This window comes from Vidua macroura, chromosome Z (genome assembly GCF_024509145.1).
Source record: "Vidua macroura isolate BioBank_ID:100142 chromosome Z, ASM2450914v1, whole genome shotgun sequence".
Taxonomy (NCBI): domain Eukaryota; kingdom Metazoa; phylum Chordata; class Aves; order Passeriformes; family Viduidae; genus Vidua; species Vidua macroura.
The window spans coordinates 47,614,285-47,636,028 of NC_071611.1; the positions used below are offsets into that span (position 1 = coordinate 47,614,285).

Genomic DNA, 21,744 nt, shown 5'->3' on the forward strand with positions numbered 1-21,744 from the left:
TTTTAAGAGCTGCCTCTGTTATTCAAGTCCAGGAAATAAATATTATTCTCCTGTGTATCACTCTCTGATAATTCATTCTGCCAGCTGTTTCCTCTGCTTTGTGCTCTGTAATAGAGAACAAACGAGAGGCAAGGTCATAAAATCACAGAATATTCTGAGTTATAAGTGACCCACAAAGATCATTAAATACAACTCTTAGCCCTGTGCAAGACATCCCCAAGAATCATGCTATGTGCCTAATAGTGTTGTCCAAGTGCTTTTTGAGGTCTGTCAGAGCACTTCCCTGGGGACCCTGTTCCATGCTCAAACCATCCTGTGGCTAAAAAAGATTTTTCCTGGTATCCAACCTAATCATCCCCTGACACAACTTCAGACCATTCCCTCTGGTCCTGTCACTGGTCACCAGAGAGAAGAGATCAATGCCTACTGCTCCTCTTCCCCTTCCCTCAAGGAAGTTGTAACTGCACCTCAGTTTCTTTTTCTCCAGGCTGAACAGAACACATGACCTCAGCCATTCCTCATATGGCCTTTACCTAAGGCCCTTTTCTACCTTCGTTGTCCTCCTCTGGATGGTCTCTAACAGCTCAGTGTCTTTTTTCCATTGTGTCACCCTGAACTTCCCCCAGCACATGAGGAGAGGCCACCCCAGTGCAGAGCAGAGCAGGACAGTCCCCTCCCTTGCCTGGCTGTGATGCTGTGCCTGATGCACCCCAGGACACAAGTGGGCCTTCTGGCTGCCAGGGCACTGCTGATTCATATTCAGCTTGCCACTGACCAGAACCCCCAGGTCCCATTCCATGGTGCTGGTCTCCAGTCTCTTGTCCCCAGTCTATACACACATCCAGGGGTTGCCTCATCCTAAGTGCACAATCCAGCACTTCCCCTCGTTAAACTTCATACTGTTAGTGTTTGCCCAGCCCTCTAATTGATCAAGGTCAGTCTGCAAGTCCTCCCTGCCTGTGAGGGAGTCAACAGCTCCTCCCAATTTTTTATCTTCTGTGAATTTGCTTAGTGCTCCTTCCCAGGGTTACTAAGCATCCAGGTCATTTATGAAGCTGTTGAAGAGCACAGGGCTGAAGATGGAGCCCTGTGGAACCCCACCAGTGATAGGTCACCAGTGAGATGTCATCTCATTTGCTGTAACCCTTTGCACCTGACCCATAAGCTAGTTGCTCATTATGTGTTTATCCAGCTGTGGGCTGGATGTATTGTCCAGAAGGACACTGTGAGAGCCAGTATGGAAAGCTTTACTGAAACCCAAAAAGATTATATCCACTGGATCAGTTAAGTGGGTTGTCTTGTCATAAAATGAAATTGAGTTTGACAAGCAGGACTTTATCCTCATGAACCTGTGCTGGCTGTGACAAATTACTGCGTTGTCTTTCAAGTGTTTCTCAGTACCTTCCACTATAATAATGTGCTTGCAGAGCTGGGCTGGTAGCCATACTAATGGGGAGTACCTTGAAGGCAAATCTGTAAACTCAGCAGGAAACTTGGTTGAGACATTTGTGCTTAAGAAAGGGGGCTGTTTTGAAGTGCTGCTCACAAGTGGCGCCATTTGCTTGTATTAAAAGTTTCTGTGGCCTTGAAAGTGATGTGATTCCTGGAGATGTTCTGAGCAGGGCCAGAATTTGGACTCAGTGATTCTTGTGGGTTTCTTCTCACTCAGGATATTCTATGTTTCTGTGATTCTAGTGATGCCAACCTGTGCTTATTTACACTGAAGTAATCTGAAACAATTTATTGAAAATAGCATTTTGCTGTCTCTAAATGGTTTGCACAGTTAGCATATACAGCCTCTTCAAAACTGAACTTCAGTGTCTAGAACACCCCAGAACTATTATTGGAGTTAAGAGGCTTAAAGATCTCTGAGGATCTTCTCTCCTCAGTCTGCTGCTGGGCTTTAGAGTGTAAGGGTTTATAGTCCTGTCAGCAAAAATTTATTCAGCTCTGTTGCAGCTCTATTTAAAGAGCAGTAGCCAAGAGAAGGGATACATAAAGGTAGACCTCTGCATCCAGCTTCTTCCAGGATGAACTGCCATATGTTCCAACACAGCATTCTCAAACAAATTGTTGTCTTGATAATGTTAAATATTTTCTGGAGCTAAATGTTTCCTTGGCTGGTCATGTAAATGAATTCCTCAGCCCTGTCCATGGACACATGGGACATCCTTATCAATTCCTCTCTATCTAGGATGTCATCTGATTTTTTTGTCTGCATGACTTGATATACTTAGGTCTCCTGACCATGTATCAAAGCCTTCACAAGGCTTTGATAAGTTTTTTGTTTGGTTCTATTTTTAACTGAACTCCTTTCTTCTCTTGTGGAAAGGGCACTGGAAGATTCCTCATATCAGAGGGTACAAATGTAGGTGTTTTATGTCAGGAATCATTGAAGGCAACTTGGTCCTTCTAGGTTTTACTGCCAGACATGTTTATTGTCTCTTATATCAAGCTGAGTAGCAGAGATGCCCAAGAACTTTGCTTTTTTATGTCTTATTCTTGCAGAAAGTATCTCCATTTTGGTTTTTCACTGATAGAGAATAATTTAGGCATGCTACCAGGAATGTGTGAAGGTTCTCTAACATGGTTAATATTTTTTTTATATCTGTGAAAATTATTTCCTTTGTGTCATGCTAGTGTTCATGGAAGTAGACCAAGACCTCTTCTCAATAACCTTTTCACAGATTGTTTTGGCACTAGCCTAGACAATGTAATGCAGAGCAAGTGTATGGAAATGCAGTTCATTTCCGGACTATTAACTCAGATCATGTGGCAATTTGGGCTAAGTGTGATGTGGTATACATGGGACAAAATACATGGTTCTACACACAGCAAAGGCCATTTGATTCTTTTTCAATGTATTGTAACTCAGTATTTGTTTCTTGCTAATGTTATCTTGATAATGAGTGATATGTATTATTCTTTTTCTGTAAAATACCTGAAAATTGTTCATTTCTTTGATTATTCATTATGCTTTGATTGTATGTTACTAGGACAGAGCTGCAAATAATTAGTTGGGCAAGGTTTATGAAGTTCTGATGGGTGTGGACATTAATAGGGTGGAGGTGAAAGCTACCCCTGAGTAGTAAGTAGCAAGTAATTCAGCTGCTTCACGTTTTTTCATTGATCTGCTATTAAAAATTACTTTGATTAGAGTTGTTTCCTCTGACAAAGGAACTTCAAAGTGGAGCTACATTTCTTTATTTTTCTTCCTTTGGGACCAATGTGAAAACACTAAGACCTTTTGTTATCTCAATTTTACATAGATTCCTGCTAAGCTATGGTTAGATTAATCTAGATTGAAACTGCAAAGCTTTAGGAAGCAGAATTTTATTGTGAGTTTGTGGCTACAATTCTCAAACAGTACCTTCAATGTTGTGACTTCAGACTATGTGATATGCTTATAGCAAAGGGTGGATATGTAGGGACTGGCAAAATATCTGGTTCTGAAGGAGGCTGGGGGCATGATTTAAAGGGTCTAATCAATTTTATTATGAAATTTATTACGAACCAGAAATTTCTTCCTTGATTTCAGAACTTTTATAAAGAAAACTAATTCCCTGAGCATGACAGCAGATAGCGTGCCTGACAGCACTGCCTGGCAAGCGTCCTCTTGTTTTTGAAGTACAGAATCAAATCTCCTTTCCCTCAGAAAACTGAGAGAAACTTTTGTTTATTATCTGCTTGTCTGTGGGGAAGACTGGGGAGGTTAACATGAAAAGATGTAAATTTGTGAAGGGTGTCACCATCTTCTGGTCCTGCTAGGAGGAAAGAGAGACTGTACTTCTTTGGAAGCAAGTCCCAGTTATATTGCATAGATTAGATATTTGCCTATTACTGATGTACTCATATGGGTTTGGAACCCTTCAAAACAGAGAAGGAAGCATTACAGGAAATGCTAACCTGTAGTAACTGCCTCAAGCTTAGCTCCCTGTGGATGTTCTCTTCAAAGTCTGTATAAAATGCATGTTATAAAAGTGTAATTTGCAAAACAATTTAGTGTTAGAGATGCAACTGATTATTGACTCTTTTTTGTTTTCCAAGGTGGAGTTGATACACAGAGGTGATCAAATTGATGGACTTCTTTATCCTGCTAAGAAAATACCACCGGCAGCAAAAAGGGATTCTGAGCAAGAAAAGACATCTCAGAATGTTACTTCACCAAAAGTAGACCCTTTATTAAAACCAAATATGGAGACCACACCTGCATCACTCAATAGTGACTTCAAGGCAAAAGTTGTTGGCATCTTGCTGAAGTATTCCAATGGTCTTTGGGCTCATGCACTTCCCAAATTGTACCAAGACACTTACCAAGTAAAATTTCCAGAAGACATTCTAAATAATCTAGAGTTACTGTCAGATGTATGTGTTGTGGACTATGTGTCTGAAGTCCCCAGAAAGGCGATCCTCTATGCTAAACCCCAGAGATGCATTGATGAAAATCTGAATGTCACTGAGAAAGTCAAGAGGCATGATGGTGTGAAGGCCACAGCTGAACAGCAGTATGAAGAATCCAAGGACCAGTACCTAGAAAACATAACTGTTCCTTCTCTAATTATTCCATCAGAAGGAGCTGTGTCCATCATGGTGTTAGAATTGAAAAACACTAATGAGGTCCTTATTAGGCAAGTTTGTATTTTGGAATCTACCTTTTTTGCTTTATTTATAAAGCCACACATTCATATTGTGCAGGCTGCCAGAAAAAAATAGATTAACAGGAGGCTTCAGGACTTTATTATTTACTTATTTTGCCAATGAAAATTAAAAATCCTTTTGTTAGTGTGTTTAAATGGAAATTTTCTGAAACTTTTTCTGTCCTGAACCAATCACTTTTATCATTAGCTTTAGCTTGTCTGAGAATCAAGGCAGATTTAATTTGCTATTGGAAGTCTTTATAAAATAATCCCACTACAATACGAAACAGTATTCAGATACTACTATTGTGCTTATTAAAATACTTTTTGCTTCTATAACTTGCACTAACTAGACATGACTTGAGTGCACTCAGATTCCACTTATGGAAAGATGAGCTTTCTTCCAGCAAAAAACTACTAGTGTTTCTTGATTTAGTTCCTAATCAGCCTGGTCTAAGGGGACAATGTAAGAAGTGGATTGTTATATTACATCTGTTACTTCCAGCCTGCTGTACTCATGTCGTTTAACTCTACAAAACTTTCCTGTACGCCTTTTAGTTCTGGCATCATTTATAACTTACTGTCCATGTGGAGTAATGGTTCTTAGCGTTCTAATCTGTTATTTTAAGGATGTTTCCACTAAGTATTTGGGATGAATACTTTGAGTACTGTGGATTAAAATACCATATGACATTGTTGAGTTGAGGGTAATTATGTAAAAATTTCTCTACAAAGCAGCTGTTCCCAAATTTTGAACCATGTTTCATGGACAATATTGAAGTTTCTCAGTTTGTCAGCTCTGTGTAGGTACATGATGATAATTAGTGGTTTCTTGATCCTAGTTACAAAAATTACTACTCAGGGTTATCCATGTATCCATGTACTTCATGGGCAAGGTCTTTTATCCTGATATGATATCCCCTGAAGGGATTAGTGTTTTTTGCCATGACAAGAAAATGTTCATGTAGACATATAGGGAGGAAACAGTGCATGGGCTCTTCTTTTCTTACATGTCCTATCAGCCTCTTTCTGCTGACCTACACAAGAGCTATGTAGCAGCTGTTGGTTGATGTTGATTTTTGCAGGATCAATAAAATCAAGATTCCTATTTCTATCTCAGGGATGGAGCAATATCTCTTTACTTTCTTGGTATGTGGCTAAGTTTTTTGTCTGAAACCTTTCACCTGCAGTACAAGTGAAGGCAAAGCTGAAAGGTGCTGGTTTTGGTGCCATTTCAGTTTTGAGACATGGATCAATTCTCAAAGAATTGTGATGTAGTCAGAATAAAAGTGACATGATAGAAACACTCCTAGATATTTATTAGGCATTCACAACAGAGTGTTTGAAGGCAGAGCTGATATACTAGGTACTGCACTTGAATTCTCACAAGAAATAACGAATAAAATAGTGAATGAAGCAAGAAATGCTGAAAGATTCTTCTGGTTTCTGTTGAGTTGCTCTGACTGTTTGTTAAGTATCTTTATGAAACAAATGTTCAAGAAACTTTTAAGTCACACAGATGTGACTGCCACTGCACTTTATCTTCATTACAAAGTAGATAAATGTTTGCACAGAAACAAAAAGGCTGTTTCAAGGAAAATCTGACTTCCCTGGAACGTGATCAGATTTAACATAATCTTTATAACAGAGTTATGATATCATGTTGTATTACAATATCTGCACTATCTCTGGGCATATAATTCAAACTATATGGTAGAATTGAGTAGTATCATGCTCTCTATGAACAAGCTGAAACAGTAACTAGTAATACAAATTTGTGGGTAAGTTTTCCTTTTGACTGCTCTAATCTGACTTGTCTCTGAAGCACTAAGAACTTCCCATTTCAATTTTCCAGAAAGTTTTTGTACTTAATTTAAGAAGACCTGTGTAACACAAACAGCATTAATATGAACCATTAGGTTAGCAGACAAATATCAAGATGTACCTGTTGTATGAGAGAAAACAGCACTTGGTTTAACAACTAATTTTAAAAGATAATTTAGATGCTTTGGTTTGGATCAACCTTAGTGAAAACCAGATTAAGATGGTGATTGTTAGTGACAGAGTAACTTTTTTTCCTAAAAAGAGAGGAGTTTGGACATAAATGTCTTGGGAAATGTACATTATTTATTCATATATGCATGTAAATGTTGTTATGTTTTTATTCGGCTTTTTTTGAAGTTGCATCCCAACTCTTGTGGTTTTTTTGTTTGTTTGGTTTTTTGTTTTTATTTATTTGGGGGTTTTTGGGGTTTTTTTTGGGTTTTTTGTGGTTTTTTTTTGTTTTTGGTTTTTTTTTTTTGTTTTTTTTTGGGTTTTTTTTTTGGTTTTTTTTGGTTTTTTGTTTGTTTGTTTGTTTGTTTTGTTGTTGTTTGGTTTTTTGTTTGTTTTGTTTGTTTGTTTTTTGTTTTGGTTTGGTTTGGTTTTTGTAAAATATTATAGGTATGTGGGCAAAGATTATTCTTCTGCCCAGGAAGAAATGGAAGATGAAATGAAAGCATATTACAGTCAGAACAGTACAGTGTCACCAGCTCAGTCTCTGAGTGTTGGGCAGCTTGTTGCAGTACATGCTGAAGAAGATGCCTGGTTGCGTGCACAGATAATTTCTCTAGAAGACAACAGAGTAAAGGCAAGCAATTACCTCTTCTGGCACTTGGAGAAAGAATTGAGACAAGCTTGTTTTTTTAGATACACAGTTAATTCTTAAATATGCTGCACTAGTATTCTTTCTATTCTTGCCCTGAAGTACTTCTGTTTCAGGTATATGAGAAATTAAGGCCTTGTCTAAGTTATATGATTGACAAAATTAAATGGTCTTTCAGGTTTTTCTCCAGGAGTTTGAGTTTGGAAGTTTTGGTTTTGTTTTTAAAAGGAGCTGGGCCCTATAGCACTTTGGTACTGAAAATGTACCTTTGATAGGAGGAATGGTTTGAGGGGGACACAGGAAGAGAAAGGGAAGGACAACATTAATTTGCTCCCAGATCTTGGATCTTGTCTGATGTCTTCTACTTAAATATCTCCAACATGTACTAAATAGAAAAGAAAAAAAAAAAAAGAGAAAGGGTATACTTTCCCCTTCCAGGCAGATCTGGTGTTTTGGGAGTTGGGAGTTATGTCATATGCATTTTAGTTAAACCCCATTGACATTATTTAACTCCTCTGTTAAAATTTTTCTATACCAAACAGACTCTTTTTGCCATCTGCAGTGAAATTAGAACATATATTAGAAGTAGAAAAAAAGTTTAAAACTGCTCAGTTATTTCTTGTCTATTCAGTATTAATGATACATCCTTAACTTTTTTGTTTCTTTCTCCAGTTATGTCACCCAGCCTTCGTTAACATACTTTGAAAGTTGAACCATTTTATAAATACTGAATTTCACTACATGTATTAGAATTGAGTTTTTTCTGAAAGTTAGTATGATACCTTTCAGATGTGAATTGGAGTTGGGTGTCAAAACTTGGTCTTGCGCATGAGAGTTCTTTTGGGTTTAGAGAAGTGGCAAGAAAATTAGTTGCATGCTTGCTTCTAATTTCTCCCTAGTCAGAGCTATCAGCCCAAAGCAGGCTGCTGCTTTATTGCAGCTTTTGCTGATTGTTCTCTGACACAGTGTTCAGACCTCCTTTTTAATATTTGCTATGCAGATATTTTGCAAGATAGAATTTCGAAAAAAAAGTTGTAGGAAGTCCCATCAAAGCCTTCTTTCTGAAACTTTAGCTCCAGTTATTTGCTGCCAGTAGTAGTTTCCATTCTAGTTTCCTGCATTGACTGTGGTATTTATATCAAAGATAAGACAAGCTTAAATCAAAATTATTCTCTTAATGCTGTAAAAACAACAGCCAAAACTTGTAATGGCACCTAAGTGGTATTTGACTTTTCAACACTTTGAAAACTTTGTAAATAAAAATTGTGACTTTATTACCTTTCTTCACATAGTTTGAGATAATATATGCTGAATTCTTGTAGCACAGTTCCTGTTTAAAGTTGAGATTCTGTAGAACAGTTGGAGAGGATGGTTTTATAGAGATCTTGAGAGGAAGGCTTTCCCTGAAAACATGAAATTAATAGTACTGAACTGGCAAAAAGTAATTTGTCTGTGGGTGTATAGAGAATGTGGCAACCAAATACATTCTCCTTAAACTCAAGGAAATATACTTAAATTATATTCATGATCTCGTTCTTTTAATTCCCTTTTCCGTTGTCAGGTATACTATGTTGATCATGGCTTCACTGAGTTTGTTGAAAGCAACAGTGTGTGCAGACTACAGAAACAGTTCAGATCACTTCCTTTTCAAGCTGCAAAATGTAAACTGGCAGGTAAGAGAAAGCCAGTGCTGACTGCACACATACTTAATGTTATGCTTATTGTTGGCACAACTTATGTATTGAAGCCTCTGGGAGTTCTGATCCTTTTTTGTAATAGTTCTGTATGTGTTTGATAGATTTTGTTCAGCTCAGATAGTCTAAGCAGGCATGGGTATGCATGGAAGGAAAAGGAAAAGGAAGGAAGAAAGGATGTGAAGAAGAGTTTTACAGAGAATCCTTGATATTAGAAGATGATTTTATCCTGTACCTCTGTAATGGAACTTAATTGTTTCTACATTTAACATGGATGTCTTTGTCCCTTTAATATACATGAGCCTAAAGAAATAAAAGGAAACATTTAAAGTAAAGGAAACGTGTTGTGTGAAACAATGTACACTAGTACAACATTTTTTTCCATAAATGAGGTACATCTGTTGTGACCAAATTAGGCAATATTTCTAAATATTTATTTTATTTAATCTGTTTAATTATTCTGAAGTGATCCTAGTGCTATTAGAAAGGTAAATTTATTTACCTTTCTACGACAAGTAGGCCTTTTTAACTTTTTAAAAATATTAAATTTTAAATACGTGAAATTGCTGTGAATGAGCTTGTCTTCCTTTTGGTTGGTTGATTTTTTAATATTTGGATGCTTTCCATTTTTTCTACACATTTGCCTCAGTTCTTTATGAAGAGAGTCTTCTTATTTTCTATTGTGCCCTTTCCGTAAGATGGCTTTCTTTGATAAAAAGGTAGAAATTAAGTAGATTGCAAGTAGTAGGGATGCAGTAGAACTTCTGTAAACAAAAAGGTATGATGTGTCTTACAGGACTGGAAGCCTTCTGTGATGATCCTGTCCTAGTAAAGGCTGTGGAATCACAGACATGCTTCAAGATATTTGCTGTGGAAATACTGGAAAAGAGTGATATTCCTCTTCTTGTTCTCTATGACACTTCTGGAGAAGATGATATCAACATCAATGCTACTTGTATGAAAGCATTGTATGACAAGTCCCTTGAACTGCACCTACAGGTACCATTGTCCTGTTTCCTCCTTAATTATTAAAAATCGTTGACTGTTGAGGTCTTAGATGGACAAAAAACAGTAGTCAGAAATTTGCTAAATTTTGTGTGGGTATTTTTTTTCCCATTCTTGTCACACTCTTACTGTTGCAGGTAGATGCACTATATACCAATGTCAGAGTAACTAGTGTTTCCTCTGATGGGAGCCTGTATTGTCAAGTGCCATCCAAAGGCTTGTCTAGACTTTCTGATATATTGCAGAAACTAGAAGACTACTTTCTTTACAAGGTAAGTTCCATGGTAAGGGAAGTGGTGAAGTCATGCAGTATTTCTCCAGAGAGTACTAATCATTTTCCTTGCACATAAGTTTAAGTTTCTGTGGTAGCCATAGACTGTTCAAAAAGGCTAGAAGTTCTCTTTCTAATTTGGGGTTTTTTGAGGTGCACCTTTCAGTGTGAAAAGTGTCTTTTGATGCTTTCTTTTCAACGTCAAAGTGATGTATAGGAGACATTTTGAAAAGTCTTAAGTTGCTTTAAAATAAGCATGTGGCAGAGAAGTCTGATGTTCCACCAGCCATTTACAGATACATGCAACAATCCTTATTAGACTCAAGGGAATTTAGGCCAAAGAGAACAAATTTTAAGAGAATCTAATTTGTAAGAATTAAGATTATCAATTTTGTAGTTCAGCTGAGCCTGACAAAATCAAATCATGCAGTGCAGATCCTTGGAGGTCCTGCTAGAACTGCTGCTTGTGAAACTACACTGTCAAAGTGTTTTAGCTGTAGAAGTTGAGCTTTAGACCTGTTGTGCAACCATCTGGAAATATTTTATGCTGAACGCATTTCATTTATCAGGATTAAATTTCAAGCAAGCTAAAATCTGAAAGAAAGTGTATAAATATTTTGCTAAAGTTTAGCAACACAAGTTCCTAAAAGTTGCTAAAATATTTAGCAACATAAAGACACTAAGGAAGGTAGCCATATAGGTGTTTCAAGAGTTGGTATTCTTGGGAGAGAGTGCTTGATATTTTCTTGCTGCTATCAAAGAAAGAGATTGTTCTTCAGATTCTTTTAATATCAGGCTTTGCAGCTTATCTGGAGGGTCTTAACTCATTTTGCCCAAGAATTTAAACCTAGTAAGGTGTTGATTGTTCTTCAAATGGAGTTTCCCTACTTTTTATAGTATAGCCATTGTCTTGTTATATTATTTAGGATTATCATAGTGCCTATCACCCCTATGAGACTTTGATTTGAATTAGCAGTAAATTTGGTTTGTTATATGTCTCAAGAAATTGTATGTTCTAGAATATAAGCTAGGAGCTTCTTCACTTGTCTGTCATAGCTCTTAACTGCTCTTGCTTTTCAAGTCAAGTAATTATTGGTGATTTCCTAGTCTGTTCACAAATGTGGCTTTTTACCCCTGGCACATGTTCTCCCAATTTCCCTGTAAGATACAGAGTTTGGGATTAAAAGATTTACCAACTGGGGAAGCTTAAAGCAATGTGATAGGAAGTGTTTCTAAAGCTGGAAAGATACTTTTTATTTGAAACAGAGCTTTTGCTTCAGTACTGTTTATGCTTTTGAAATGGTTAGTTGAGTGCCAGATAGTAATTGCTCTGTGCTTTTTGACTTCTGTTTTTATATTTGCAGCAGACATCTGAGTTCAGTGTATTGGTACCTTTCTGTGGCAAAATCTGCTTGTTTCCTTCCAAAGGAAAATTGGCACGTGTAGAGGTAAGAAGTATTCAAAAAGCAGCTAGAATTTGCCCACATAGAAATGTCCCTTCTTTTTGTTCAACTCACTCTGAATGTTTAGTTTCCATGAAATATTTTATAATGTGTTTGTCACTGTTGGGTTTTTAACCTCAAAATTATGCTCTTGCTTTCTTCTTTCAGATAAAAATTATTCACACTAGACAGGCACTTGAAGTGCAGTTTATGGATAGTGGAACAGTTGCAACTGTAAAAGTATCTGAGCTCAAAGAAATCCCACCACAATTCCTGAGAGAAGTAATTGCAATACCTCCGCAGGTATAAAGACATATTAAAGTTAATCTGTATTCGATCTCTTGGCAGTGTTTGTAGTGCTGCTGCTTCAAGGTTTATGTACTGAAATTCTGTTTTGTTTCACAGCATTCAACATTGCAGTGTATTTTATTGTGTATCTTCGCCTGAAATAAGTCACAATGTAGTCCTCTGAGTTGGTGGATGTTGTGTATGTGTCATGGTACTGGATTTGCTCTTTCTGTTTGTCATACATGATTGACTCTGTCAGCATTATTCTCTGAATTGGACCAGCTTTCACATTAATAAATTATACTTTGTATATTTAATTCTATTCTTAGGCTTTGAAGTGCTGTCTGGCAGATTTGCCTCCTAATACTGGCATGTGGACTCCAGATGCTGTACTGTGGCTGAGAGATGCTGTAATAAATTGTCCTGAATTTAGCATGAAGGTAAGTAGTCAAAATGCCTATGAGACCTGAAATCACATAGGCATGTGGAAAGAGCATTGGAAGAACTTCAAAAGCTTAACAACTCATCAAATCAGTTTTTGTTGCAGAAGTGTAGAAGTTTGTAACCAGCTAAAGGACATAAATTCTATTCAAAGCTCTTTTCTTAGCAAATTTGTTATAAAACTTACTTGCTTAGGCCTGTTAGAATCTTCTCTTTCCCCCTCTGCTGTGAATTTAGCAATTTTCACAGCAGTTGTTCACATTTTGCTGTCCAAGTCCAAATATGCAGCTAGAGTTATTTTGCCACTGATAAGAAAGAAATGCAGTTGTCATGTTTCAGCACATAAAATACGCAACTTCTGAGTTAATCTTAAATTACTTTTATGCCTCTTGTGAGCAAAGCTTTTTCTCCTTCTAGTCTTTGAAAGCAGTTTTATTTTTTGTTTGCTTTTTCTAACTGACTTTGTTTTAGTATATGCTTTATATAGTTAGAATTTCTCTTATATTTGAGATAAAATTATTTCATTTGCAATGTATCCTAGCTAGTTTAACTAACTGAAAATACCCTTCTAAAGGAAATCTATTATAACTACAGACTAAACAAAGATAATTTCTTCCTAACCTTTTGATTCCAGCCACTGTCAGACACTTGGAAAATGTGCTCTACAGCTTTCCATAACCTTGCTTGCTTTAGTCTAGACCTCTGTTCTGAGACTTACACCTGTTGCACCTGGCTTTTTTGGAAGAGTTCTTCCAAAAGAGTTTGAATTTGGTGCTAATTTTTGCTGTATTAAATAATAGACAGCAGATGCATCCTTTAATCACAGAAAGTTTTTATTCCTGGCTAGGAACATCAACAGAAGCATCATTAAAGGAATGTTGCATACTTTGTCAAATTAAAATTTAAGTGCTTTACTATTAATAATGTTAGTATATCTGATGGTAAATAGGAAATATTTTTATGTTAGTGCTTGAAAATCACATGTGAGAGAAACCTGGAATTTTTTTTCTTTTTTTTTTTCATCTAATTTAGCAGGCCTCAATTCCCAAAATGACAGGAAGATAATTTAAAGGATTAGGTGTTATTATTTAATAAGTTGTTTAGATCTGGGTGGACACTGGCTACTGGCTACTGTTCTTCTGAAAACAAAAATTCTACATGCAGTACTGTGATTGAACCTGTTGGATGGAACAAAATGCAAATTTTGTGTTTGGTTTACGTTAGTGGAATTGCTGCAGGTGCTTTTTATCTTTTTATCTGCTGTGAACGGCTTATTACCCACAGCTTCTTTAATATCTTTGGGAGAACACTGAAAATGTTTCTGTGCATAAATGCAATGAACTGTTACTGCTTTAGTCTTCTGTACAAAATCAGATGTGCCTTTAATAGGCACAACTAACTGGTTGTTAAACGGTATTTTGTGTTCCAAGGTGATTAAACAGGATGCTTCAAAAGGAATTGCACACATTTACTTGTTTGCTCCAGAGAATTTCCCAGACATGGATCATAGTATCAATAGACAGATGAAAAATGCAGACTTGTGGAAGCATCAGAAAGATGTTTTCTTGAGTGTGACACCCAGTGGGACTAGCTTCACAAAAGTTGTAGGTGATGCTGTTCCAGCTCTACAGTTATCTGGTGGGAAGCTGGAGAAGAGTTTTCCTGATTCAGGCAGAGAACCAAGCAGTGCAGTGTCCACCACTGAGATGCCACCTCCTCTACCCTTGCCAAAGCCTGGTGATTTTATGGATATCTACGTCTCGGTGGCCTGCCATCCTGGTCATTTCGTTGTCCAGCCTTGGAATGAACTTAACAATCTGTATGCCCTAATGGAAGAAATGATCTTGTATTACAGCAGGGCAGAAGAGGAACTTGTGACCATTGAAAAAAATAAGTTGTATGCAGCTAAAATTGGAGATGAGTAAGTAGATACTTACTTAAAATCTTTGAAAGCAAGCTTAACTCTGCTAAGCTGGGCAAGCCTAGCTTTGCTTACTCCGCATTGTTAACAACACAGCAGATGTCCAATGATATCTGAGAGATTAAGCGAGTAAATGAGATTGCAGTCTCTTCATGCTTCCAGATTGCAGCTGGGATAGTTGACTTTTATTCAGCTAAATCCAGATTTTGGAAATCTGAGACATGTTGATGAAGATCTTTTGGTTGTGCATTATTTTTCTGATGCTTTCAATATGAATTCAAATGGTCTGTTCTTGTTCTCCTCCCTTTTAGGTGGTACAGAGTCATAATAAAAGGGATTCTTAGAAATGGGTTTTTGTCAGTGTATGAGCTGGACTATGGCAAACATGAGTTTGTCAGCATAGGGAAAGTACAGCCACTCCTGGATACGTTCAGAAGACTACCTTTCCAAGCTATCACAGCTCAGCTTGCAGGTAGGTATCAAGCATTTGCAGTTGTTTTTGTTGAAGTCTTACATCAGTGGGCATATGAGATGAACAGAAATATAAAATGGAAAAAGTCAAAGGTTATGTAATTGGGTTTTTTCTACATGTTTATGTGCCGCTGTTATTCTTTGCATAGGCCAATAATTGTGTAATTATTTTAGTTTGTTAAATTTAATGGAGCACTTTAAGGTACCGTCTTTGAGAATGAAGAATGCTAAAACTTACCCAGCAGCTGCTTCTCATGGTCATAAAATTTATCATTTAATGTGTGTGAGATCTACTTGCAAAAGACACAAGGAAATAAAAACTTAATGTTTTTTGGATCCTTTAACATAACCAATTACCAAGTATGAAAGTTAGGATGTATCTGTTGGTAAGAACCTAATGTTCTGATTATCATAGTTTATATTTAGGAACCTAGATGCTGAATTTCTAGGGATTTTTTAATGTATATATTGACCCAATTGTAATTTACAGTTCTCCTGTGTATATTTCCTGAGTTGCCTGAAATTGGTTTTCTCAAACAAACAAAGAACTCCATGAGGGGGCTTTCAGTAAGCTTACATATGATAATTTCCTTGAGAATATGGTGCATAGAGAGTATATATATATCTGAGGGAATTTGAAAAATAAAACTTGATCTCCTCTTACTGTCTTTTTTTTAATTTCAAAATTTTTTCTTCATTTCTGTGTTGTGTTTAGATGTATACATCTCATTTTAGTCAGCTGCTGCTTTCTGATGCTGTTTGGTTAGCACTGCTCTAGATTTCAGTCACAGAATATGCTTGTTGGAAGTGACAGGTGACAGAGTTAGTGCCCTGTGCCTTCTGTGGATTTGCTTTCCTGCATAGCCTCAGTGTGATCTTGAGGGTAGCTTTAAACTAGTGATTTGTGATGGATGTGCTTCTGACAGGCTGGGGTCCTCAGCGTGCAGTGCTGTAATGTGGCTGATTTCTACCTGTGTCTGTCTTCTGGAGGATCCTGCTCAGCAAGCCTGCAAATCATCAAGTTTTCCTGCTTCACTGAGTCTCCCATGTAGCTAGCTAAATTGCCTCTGAGATGCTTCATATTGTCAAAGCAGGACAGCTGAGCCTGGTAGAACAGCTGAGCCTGGTAGATCAGTAACTATTGTCCTGCTATTCTTCTACTTTTTTCTCTCTGTTTTTGTGTCTCATGCCTCTTAATCGCTGATCTGTTTCCTTGTAAAATCTCATTTGCATATCATTTGCATAATGCTTTCCTAGCATTAATTACTATTTCTTAAGTGTTGATTAACTATTGACTTTTAATTCCTTCTGGAATCTGCAGGCAGCTGTGTTCTGTGTTGTCCTGTCAGTGGCAAGCTGCTGCTAATAGTAAAAGCAAAGTATTGTTATTTTGCTGTTCTGCTTCTGTTATCCATAAAGTGGCTTTTGGGTATTCCAGCATGATATTTGAGCCCCTGTGTCTAGAAGCTGTACACCAGCAGTGGTCTGGGGAACTGAATCCCAAGTCTGCAGGAACCACTTATTTCTAGGTGGATTGCAGCCATATTCAAAAGCTCGTTTAGGCTTGACTTTGTGGGATACTACTCTGAAAAAATTAAGAGCAGTTGTGAGGCATTTAGGCATAATTTCTCTTTGTTTCTGCCTTCTGTATGTCTTGTTTGGGACTTGGTGTTTTGGCAGGTGTTTTAGTAACTGATGCTACTTTGAGACTAAGAAAATCTAAAGCAAGGCCAAGTAATGTCAGCACCCTCGGGCTGAAGATAAACAAAGTTTGTTTTGAAAGGATCTTTAGTTTCCTTTTTGTCTTGGCTGCTGATAAGCCCTGGTCGTGCAAGGCAGTTAATATCCTCTGAATTGCTCAGTGAATCAGTGCATTTGCCTTTTACTTCTGCAAACATATTTAGGCTTCAAGAAAAAATAAATGTCCTAGTCTGTGTAATAATTAAGCTTGTTTGTGTGGGAGATGAGTGAGCCTGTGTTTCTTTTCTAGATTTAAGTTGCATTCATTAGTACTTTAAAACCTCTTTTCTCAAGAATTTAACCTCACACCACTACTTTTAAACTTGTTCTAGTCTAAATGACCTTCTGTTTTGCTTTACGTTTATCCTAGGAGTGAAAAACCAGCAGTGGTCAGAAGAGGCATCAATAGTGTTTCGGAATCTTGTGGAGAAGAAACCTTTTGTGGCACAGATACAGGCAGTTAATGACAGCACTAACTCTTGGGATCGAAAAATAGTGACTTTTCTTGTGGACACGTCTCTTCCACAAATTGATACATGGATTCATGATTTTGTGTTTCAAAGTTTTGTGGAATTTTCAAAGGGTGATTAATCATCACTTCTGCAATGTAGCAGCTTAGCAATAAAATAAGTAACAGGCTTTGAAGAGAAATATAACTACTACATGGCCTTGAAGACATAATGGGGCTAAAATTGAAAAATCTGTGTTTGCTTAACAAGTTTGGGTTCTGTTGACTTCAGTTGACTTCCTGAAAATTTTCATGTTGTTTACCATTGTAATGCTAGAATATTTGAGTTAAATTATTTTAAAAGTCAATTATCAATAAAAGAATGTTCAATTGTGTTCTTGTGATCATTCCCTAATTTTGGAGGGATTTTTATCTCATAGCTATTACTCAGAGTTATTACAGGGTAGTCTTTCCTGTAACAAGGGTTTTTTATTTCTGAATTTATTGTCAGAGATGTGCATTATTGTTGAGCTTTTCCCTTTTCCTTAACTTGGTAAGCTTTGAATAGTGTCTTGTTTGGCATACTGCATTTGTGGAGTGGAGCGTTCTCAGCCGGCTGTGCACTTTGTGTACTCACAGCTCTGTTTGCTATTCTTTAGCAGTGGTATCACTTTCTTGAATTCTCTGCTCCTCTCCTCAACCCACCCCTCTGACCAGCTGCTAAATTTAAAGCATTCCTTTCCCTCGTTTTTGATAGCTTGTTTTCATGTATACTTCTGAGAATCTTCAGAGGACTTCTGTTTCTTAGAGACAGGAGAGAGCAGTGTCCTATAAGCATGCAGATGGGTGCTTAAAGTCCTCTGAACACAGTATTTTCAGCCTGCTTTAGAACCTACTTTATTTTTGGTCTTCGAAATATGCAGAGGAGGTGTAGACATGATTATATTTCATAGTCTGCTGTCTCAATTTAAATTTGCTTGCCATAGTCCCTTGAGATTGTTAGACACAATATTAAAGCTTCACACAACGAATGCCAGCAATGGGATTTTTTCTGCTGTGCACAGCTGTGTAGTATTTCTAGTAGTACACAAGCCAAGCTAAGAAATTCTGCTATAATGCTGTTTGCAGGAGTACAGGAGACTGGACAGAAAGGGAAACAAGACTGAAAGGTGCTGTGCATATGTAATAGTAGGGTGGGAGAGAGAAAATGCATACAAATAGTCTGAGTAAGCAAGCTGTTTCAGCATGTAGGACTTATATTTGCACTCCCTTAGTCTGGTTCTGGTGGTGGTCTGGAGAAGGTCTAGGCTAAGCAGCAAGGAGTCCTCTTGGAAGTCTGGTGCATGTCTCTGGATGTACACTGAGTATAGCAGAGCCCTTGTGATTAGAGTGGGCAGTGATAAACCAGCAAACTGCTACTCTAATGCAAATTGCTACTTAACATGGTTCTCTCCATATTTAAGTGTGCTGAGGCTGAGACTTAAGTGTACTTGAGAGAGAGCTAGTATTAACAATGAAGATAGTAATTAGTTTTCCATATTAATCAACTTCTTCAGCTGCCATGGTAGAGAAGGTGAAGAATGCAAGGGAAGGAAGCCATGTGGTAATGAACTACTGTAAGATAAACTTCAATGCAAATCTCCCTCTGTGTAGGATGGGTTCTGAGTCAGAAAATTTCAATTATGTAGGACAGTAGAATGACAAGCACTCCCCTGAGCTCCTGAAGAGAGATTTCCCATGTGACTAATATCTCACCTTCACAATTGTGCAGACTAATGGCTACAAGCCATTTTCATGGCAATAGAGCATTTTGCTGGAACTATTTATAGTTTCACGAGAAATACCTGGGCTGTTTTTGCATCCTTTAAGGCTTGAGGATCTACTCTTTGTCAAAAGTTTATTTGCATCTCTGTACTGATGAGGCAGAGTTTGTGACTCTTCACTTGTAGTATTAGAGGACAGACCCTGGCAGATGTTCAAGAGACTCAAGATGGTTTCCAAGCTTGTCTGCCCCTTCTGAAATATGCCTCACTCTCTCCTTGGCTGTTGGTGGCTAAAAAGCCCAGATCGCTAAAAAGCTCAACTCAGAAGCAAGTACACGTTCCTACAGTCCCACGCATTTGCTCAGCTCAGTGCTGGAGTTCACAGAAGCTGCTTTGTATGTTGGTAAAACAGACTGCAGTCTTAACAGACAGCAAACCCACAGGCGCTGCTGTTCACATGGTGAATTGTCTTGTGCATGCATGGGAATGTACACCCATCCCAAAGTTACTGACATACTGTGTTGCGTTCATACGCTGTATCCAGAGGGGCTGCACTGATGTGTCTCTCCAGCTTCATTCCCAGGATACAGTACCACCCCTGCCTTCAGCAGCTCCACTGCTAGTCCATTACAGTACAGGTACTGCTCTCTCTTTGTGCAGAACTATGATTTTACACCTGCTTGTAGTGTTGTTCTCTTACACCATATAAGATCCTGTTAGACAGTTGCTAATTGACCTGTTAGTGCTCTTTGACACATTTCATGCTCTCCTTAGAAAATTGTGCAGAATATGTTGGGCATACATGGTATTGAACACTTTGAGATTGCTGAAGTTTCCAAGCCATGAAATAGCATAATAATTAGTCTCCTGTCCCCAAGAGGTACTAGACATGCCTGCTCTGTGGAAGCTGTTAATGCACGCAGAATGCTGCATGGTTCTTCAGTTTTTCAGCAGTCAGTGTTGCGGGGTGGTTGTGAATGGTTTTTCTGCTTTCATGAGTGCATGGCACTTCACTAGGGCTGCGTCCACAGCCCATGTCTGAATCAGGCAGGTGGTGGAGTTACTTTCCATTCTGACAGAAATTAGAAAGGCCTCCACTGGAACCCTCCATGCAGTTCTGGGCACTGTCCTCCAGGGAAGATGTGGATTAATTACAGAGAATCCAGATGAAAGCAACAACGTCTAGAAAGTCTGGTTTAAATAGTAGGATTTGCAGTTTGTCTGGATGGAAGAAGGCTAAGGAGGGGAGCACTTTCTGAAGTTTTCACTGATTACTATTTTAATATATAGATAAAACAACGCATGTAAAAGCTTTAGTTGTGGGAAGAAAGGGGCACAGGCAGGGAATTCACTGGAACTCCAGTTTCACTATAAATGCCAAAACCATGTTGGATGTATCTGCAGAAGCCCAGCTGATCATCCCTTGGAATGTGGATTTGGAATGTTTAATTCTTGGGACCCCACCCAGGGTAACTTTGCAACCAGAAAAAGGGAATGCAGCTTTGTTAAACATGTTTTGTAGTTTATTGTGAATTTTAAAAAATGAACCTAGAGAATGATTACCTAGAGAAAACAGATGATGTTGTAATAACTAAAACAAACAAACAAAACAGATTTCTTACTTACCCAAGGCTGTGAACAATAAGCACTTGCACACCTCCTCTTCTCTGTTTATTCAATCTCATCTGTATTTTGTTAAGTTGACAAAGTTTAAATTTACCTGCGTTCATCTCCCACTGTGTTCACTCCAGCTCATTTTGAGGAACTCTTGTTTTGTCAGAGAAACATGAGGACCCTCTTTGCCATCTCAAAATTAATTCCTACCTCTAGGATTTCCAGTCCTGGACTCCTCTTTCCTCATTTGGGAAGACTTTTGTTGCAAGGATCTTGTGTCTCTGTGTTTTCACCATACTCATCCTTTGTCGTCACAACTGTGCATCAGGCAAACCTTTGAGAGCCTGGATTCTCATGTGCTGTCTATGTTAGACAAGAAGAGTGAAGAAAAATAATGCCATGAAAAAAACATCCCTGAAAGCTCCCTGTTGTGTTCTTTTTTTCTTTGCTGATGTTTTCAAGTTGGACTGCAATTCTTAAGCAGGAGAATTGCCCTGCTCTGTGAAGTTAGAGCTTGGCTAGGGCAAGAGGAGCTCATGGCCTGAGTGGACATGCTTCAAGCATGCCAAGCCACTTCCTCAAGAGCAGTGGTGTAGTCGGGGTTAGTGAAACTTGGTGTCTTGTGAATGGTGCTACAGTGTACCTTACCTGCAGCATTCCTTACCGCAGTGGGTCACGGCAAACTGCTAAGAAAGAACTACCACTGATGCACTGAAAACAACTGTACAGAGAAGCTGGGTCCATATCTTGCCTGATGGAGACAGGCTGAGTCCATTCTAAGGGGACCAAGACACCTCGGATGAAGTTCTGGTGCCCACAAAGCTACATTTTACAGCAGCCAGATGGGATTAAAAAAACAGTGGATCAAATGTATCTCTGAGTGCAAAACCAATGTGGGCATGTAGGGAAGCTCAGTGGTGCCAGGGGATCACTTCCTGAGCTTCTCCTGGCTTGCATGCCCTGAAGAAAGGCACCTGGTAAACAGGTGGCAGGGAAATGGGCATCCAGGTTTGTCTGATCTGGTACCTGTCAGGCTTCTTTAGCCTGAACAAACAGGCATTTGGGTGAATTGGGTGGTTCTAAGCACCCTCTTCTCTCCAGCCAGCAGCTGGGATGATGCCAGTGACTTGGGCCTGCTCACCTCAACGAGGCATGTGCTGAGTCCAGTGCTTGGCACAGCCCTCATTTGTATCCTTTCTTTGTCCTAGCTGGGAGCAGTATTTTCAGAGCTAACTGCAGATCTTCCTCCAAATGCCACAGGACATGGAATTTCAGTGCCAGGCAGGTCATGCAAAAAAAAAAAAAAAAGCCAAGTACTATCTCATGGCAACTAGGGATACTTTCAGATGAAGGTCATGACTAGGT

General features: G+C 38.3%; 1 protein-coding gene across 3 annotated transcripts in view; it reads left to right on the forward strand.

Annotated features, from left to right (window-relative positions):
* Nucleotides 1–17,397, forward strand: part of TDRD7 (tudor domain containing 7) — a 47,669-nt gene extending 30,272 nt beyond the window's left edge. For 2 of the 3 annotated variants that reach the window (XM_054003046.1, XM_054003047.1), the window contains exons 7-17: nt 4,048–4,628; nt 7,080–7,266; nt 8,843–8,954; nt 9,772–9,974; nt 10,118–10,252; nt 11,616–11,699; nt 11,862–11,996; nt 12,311–12,421; nt 13,853–14,343; nt 14,655–14,815; nt 16,925–17,397. In XM_054003046.1, the coding sequence (XP_053859021.1) occupies nt 4,048–4,628; nt 7,080–7,266; nt 8,843–8,954; nt 9,772–9,974; nt 10,118–10,252; nt 11,616–11,699; nt 11,862–11,996; nt 12,311–12,421; nt 13,853–14,343; nt 14,655–14,815; nt 16,925–17,145 (2,421 nt within the window). In that variant the 3' untranslated portion in view covers nt 17,146–17,397. The remainder of the gene's footprint in view (nt 1–4,047; nt 4,629–7,079; nt 7,267–8,842; nt 8,955–9,771; nt 9,975–10,117; nt 10,253–11,615; nt 11,700–11,861; nt 11,997–12,310; nt 12,422–13,852; nt 14,344–14,654; nt 14,816–16,924) is intronic. The other variant, XM_054003048.1, reaches the window with a different exon arrangement.
* The last annotated feature ends 4,347 nt before the right edge of the window (nt 17,398–21,744 follow it).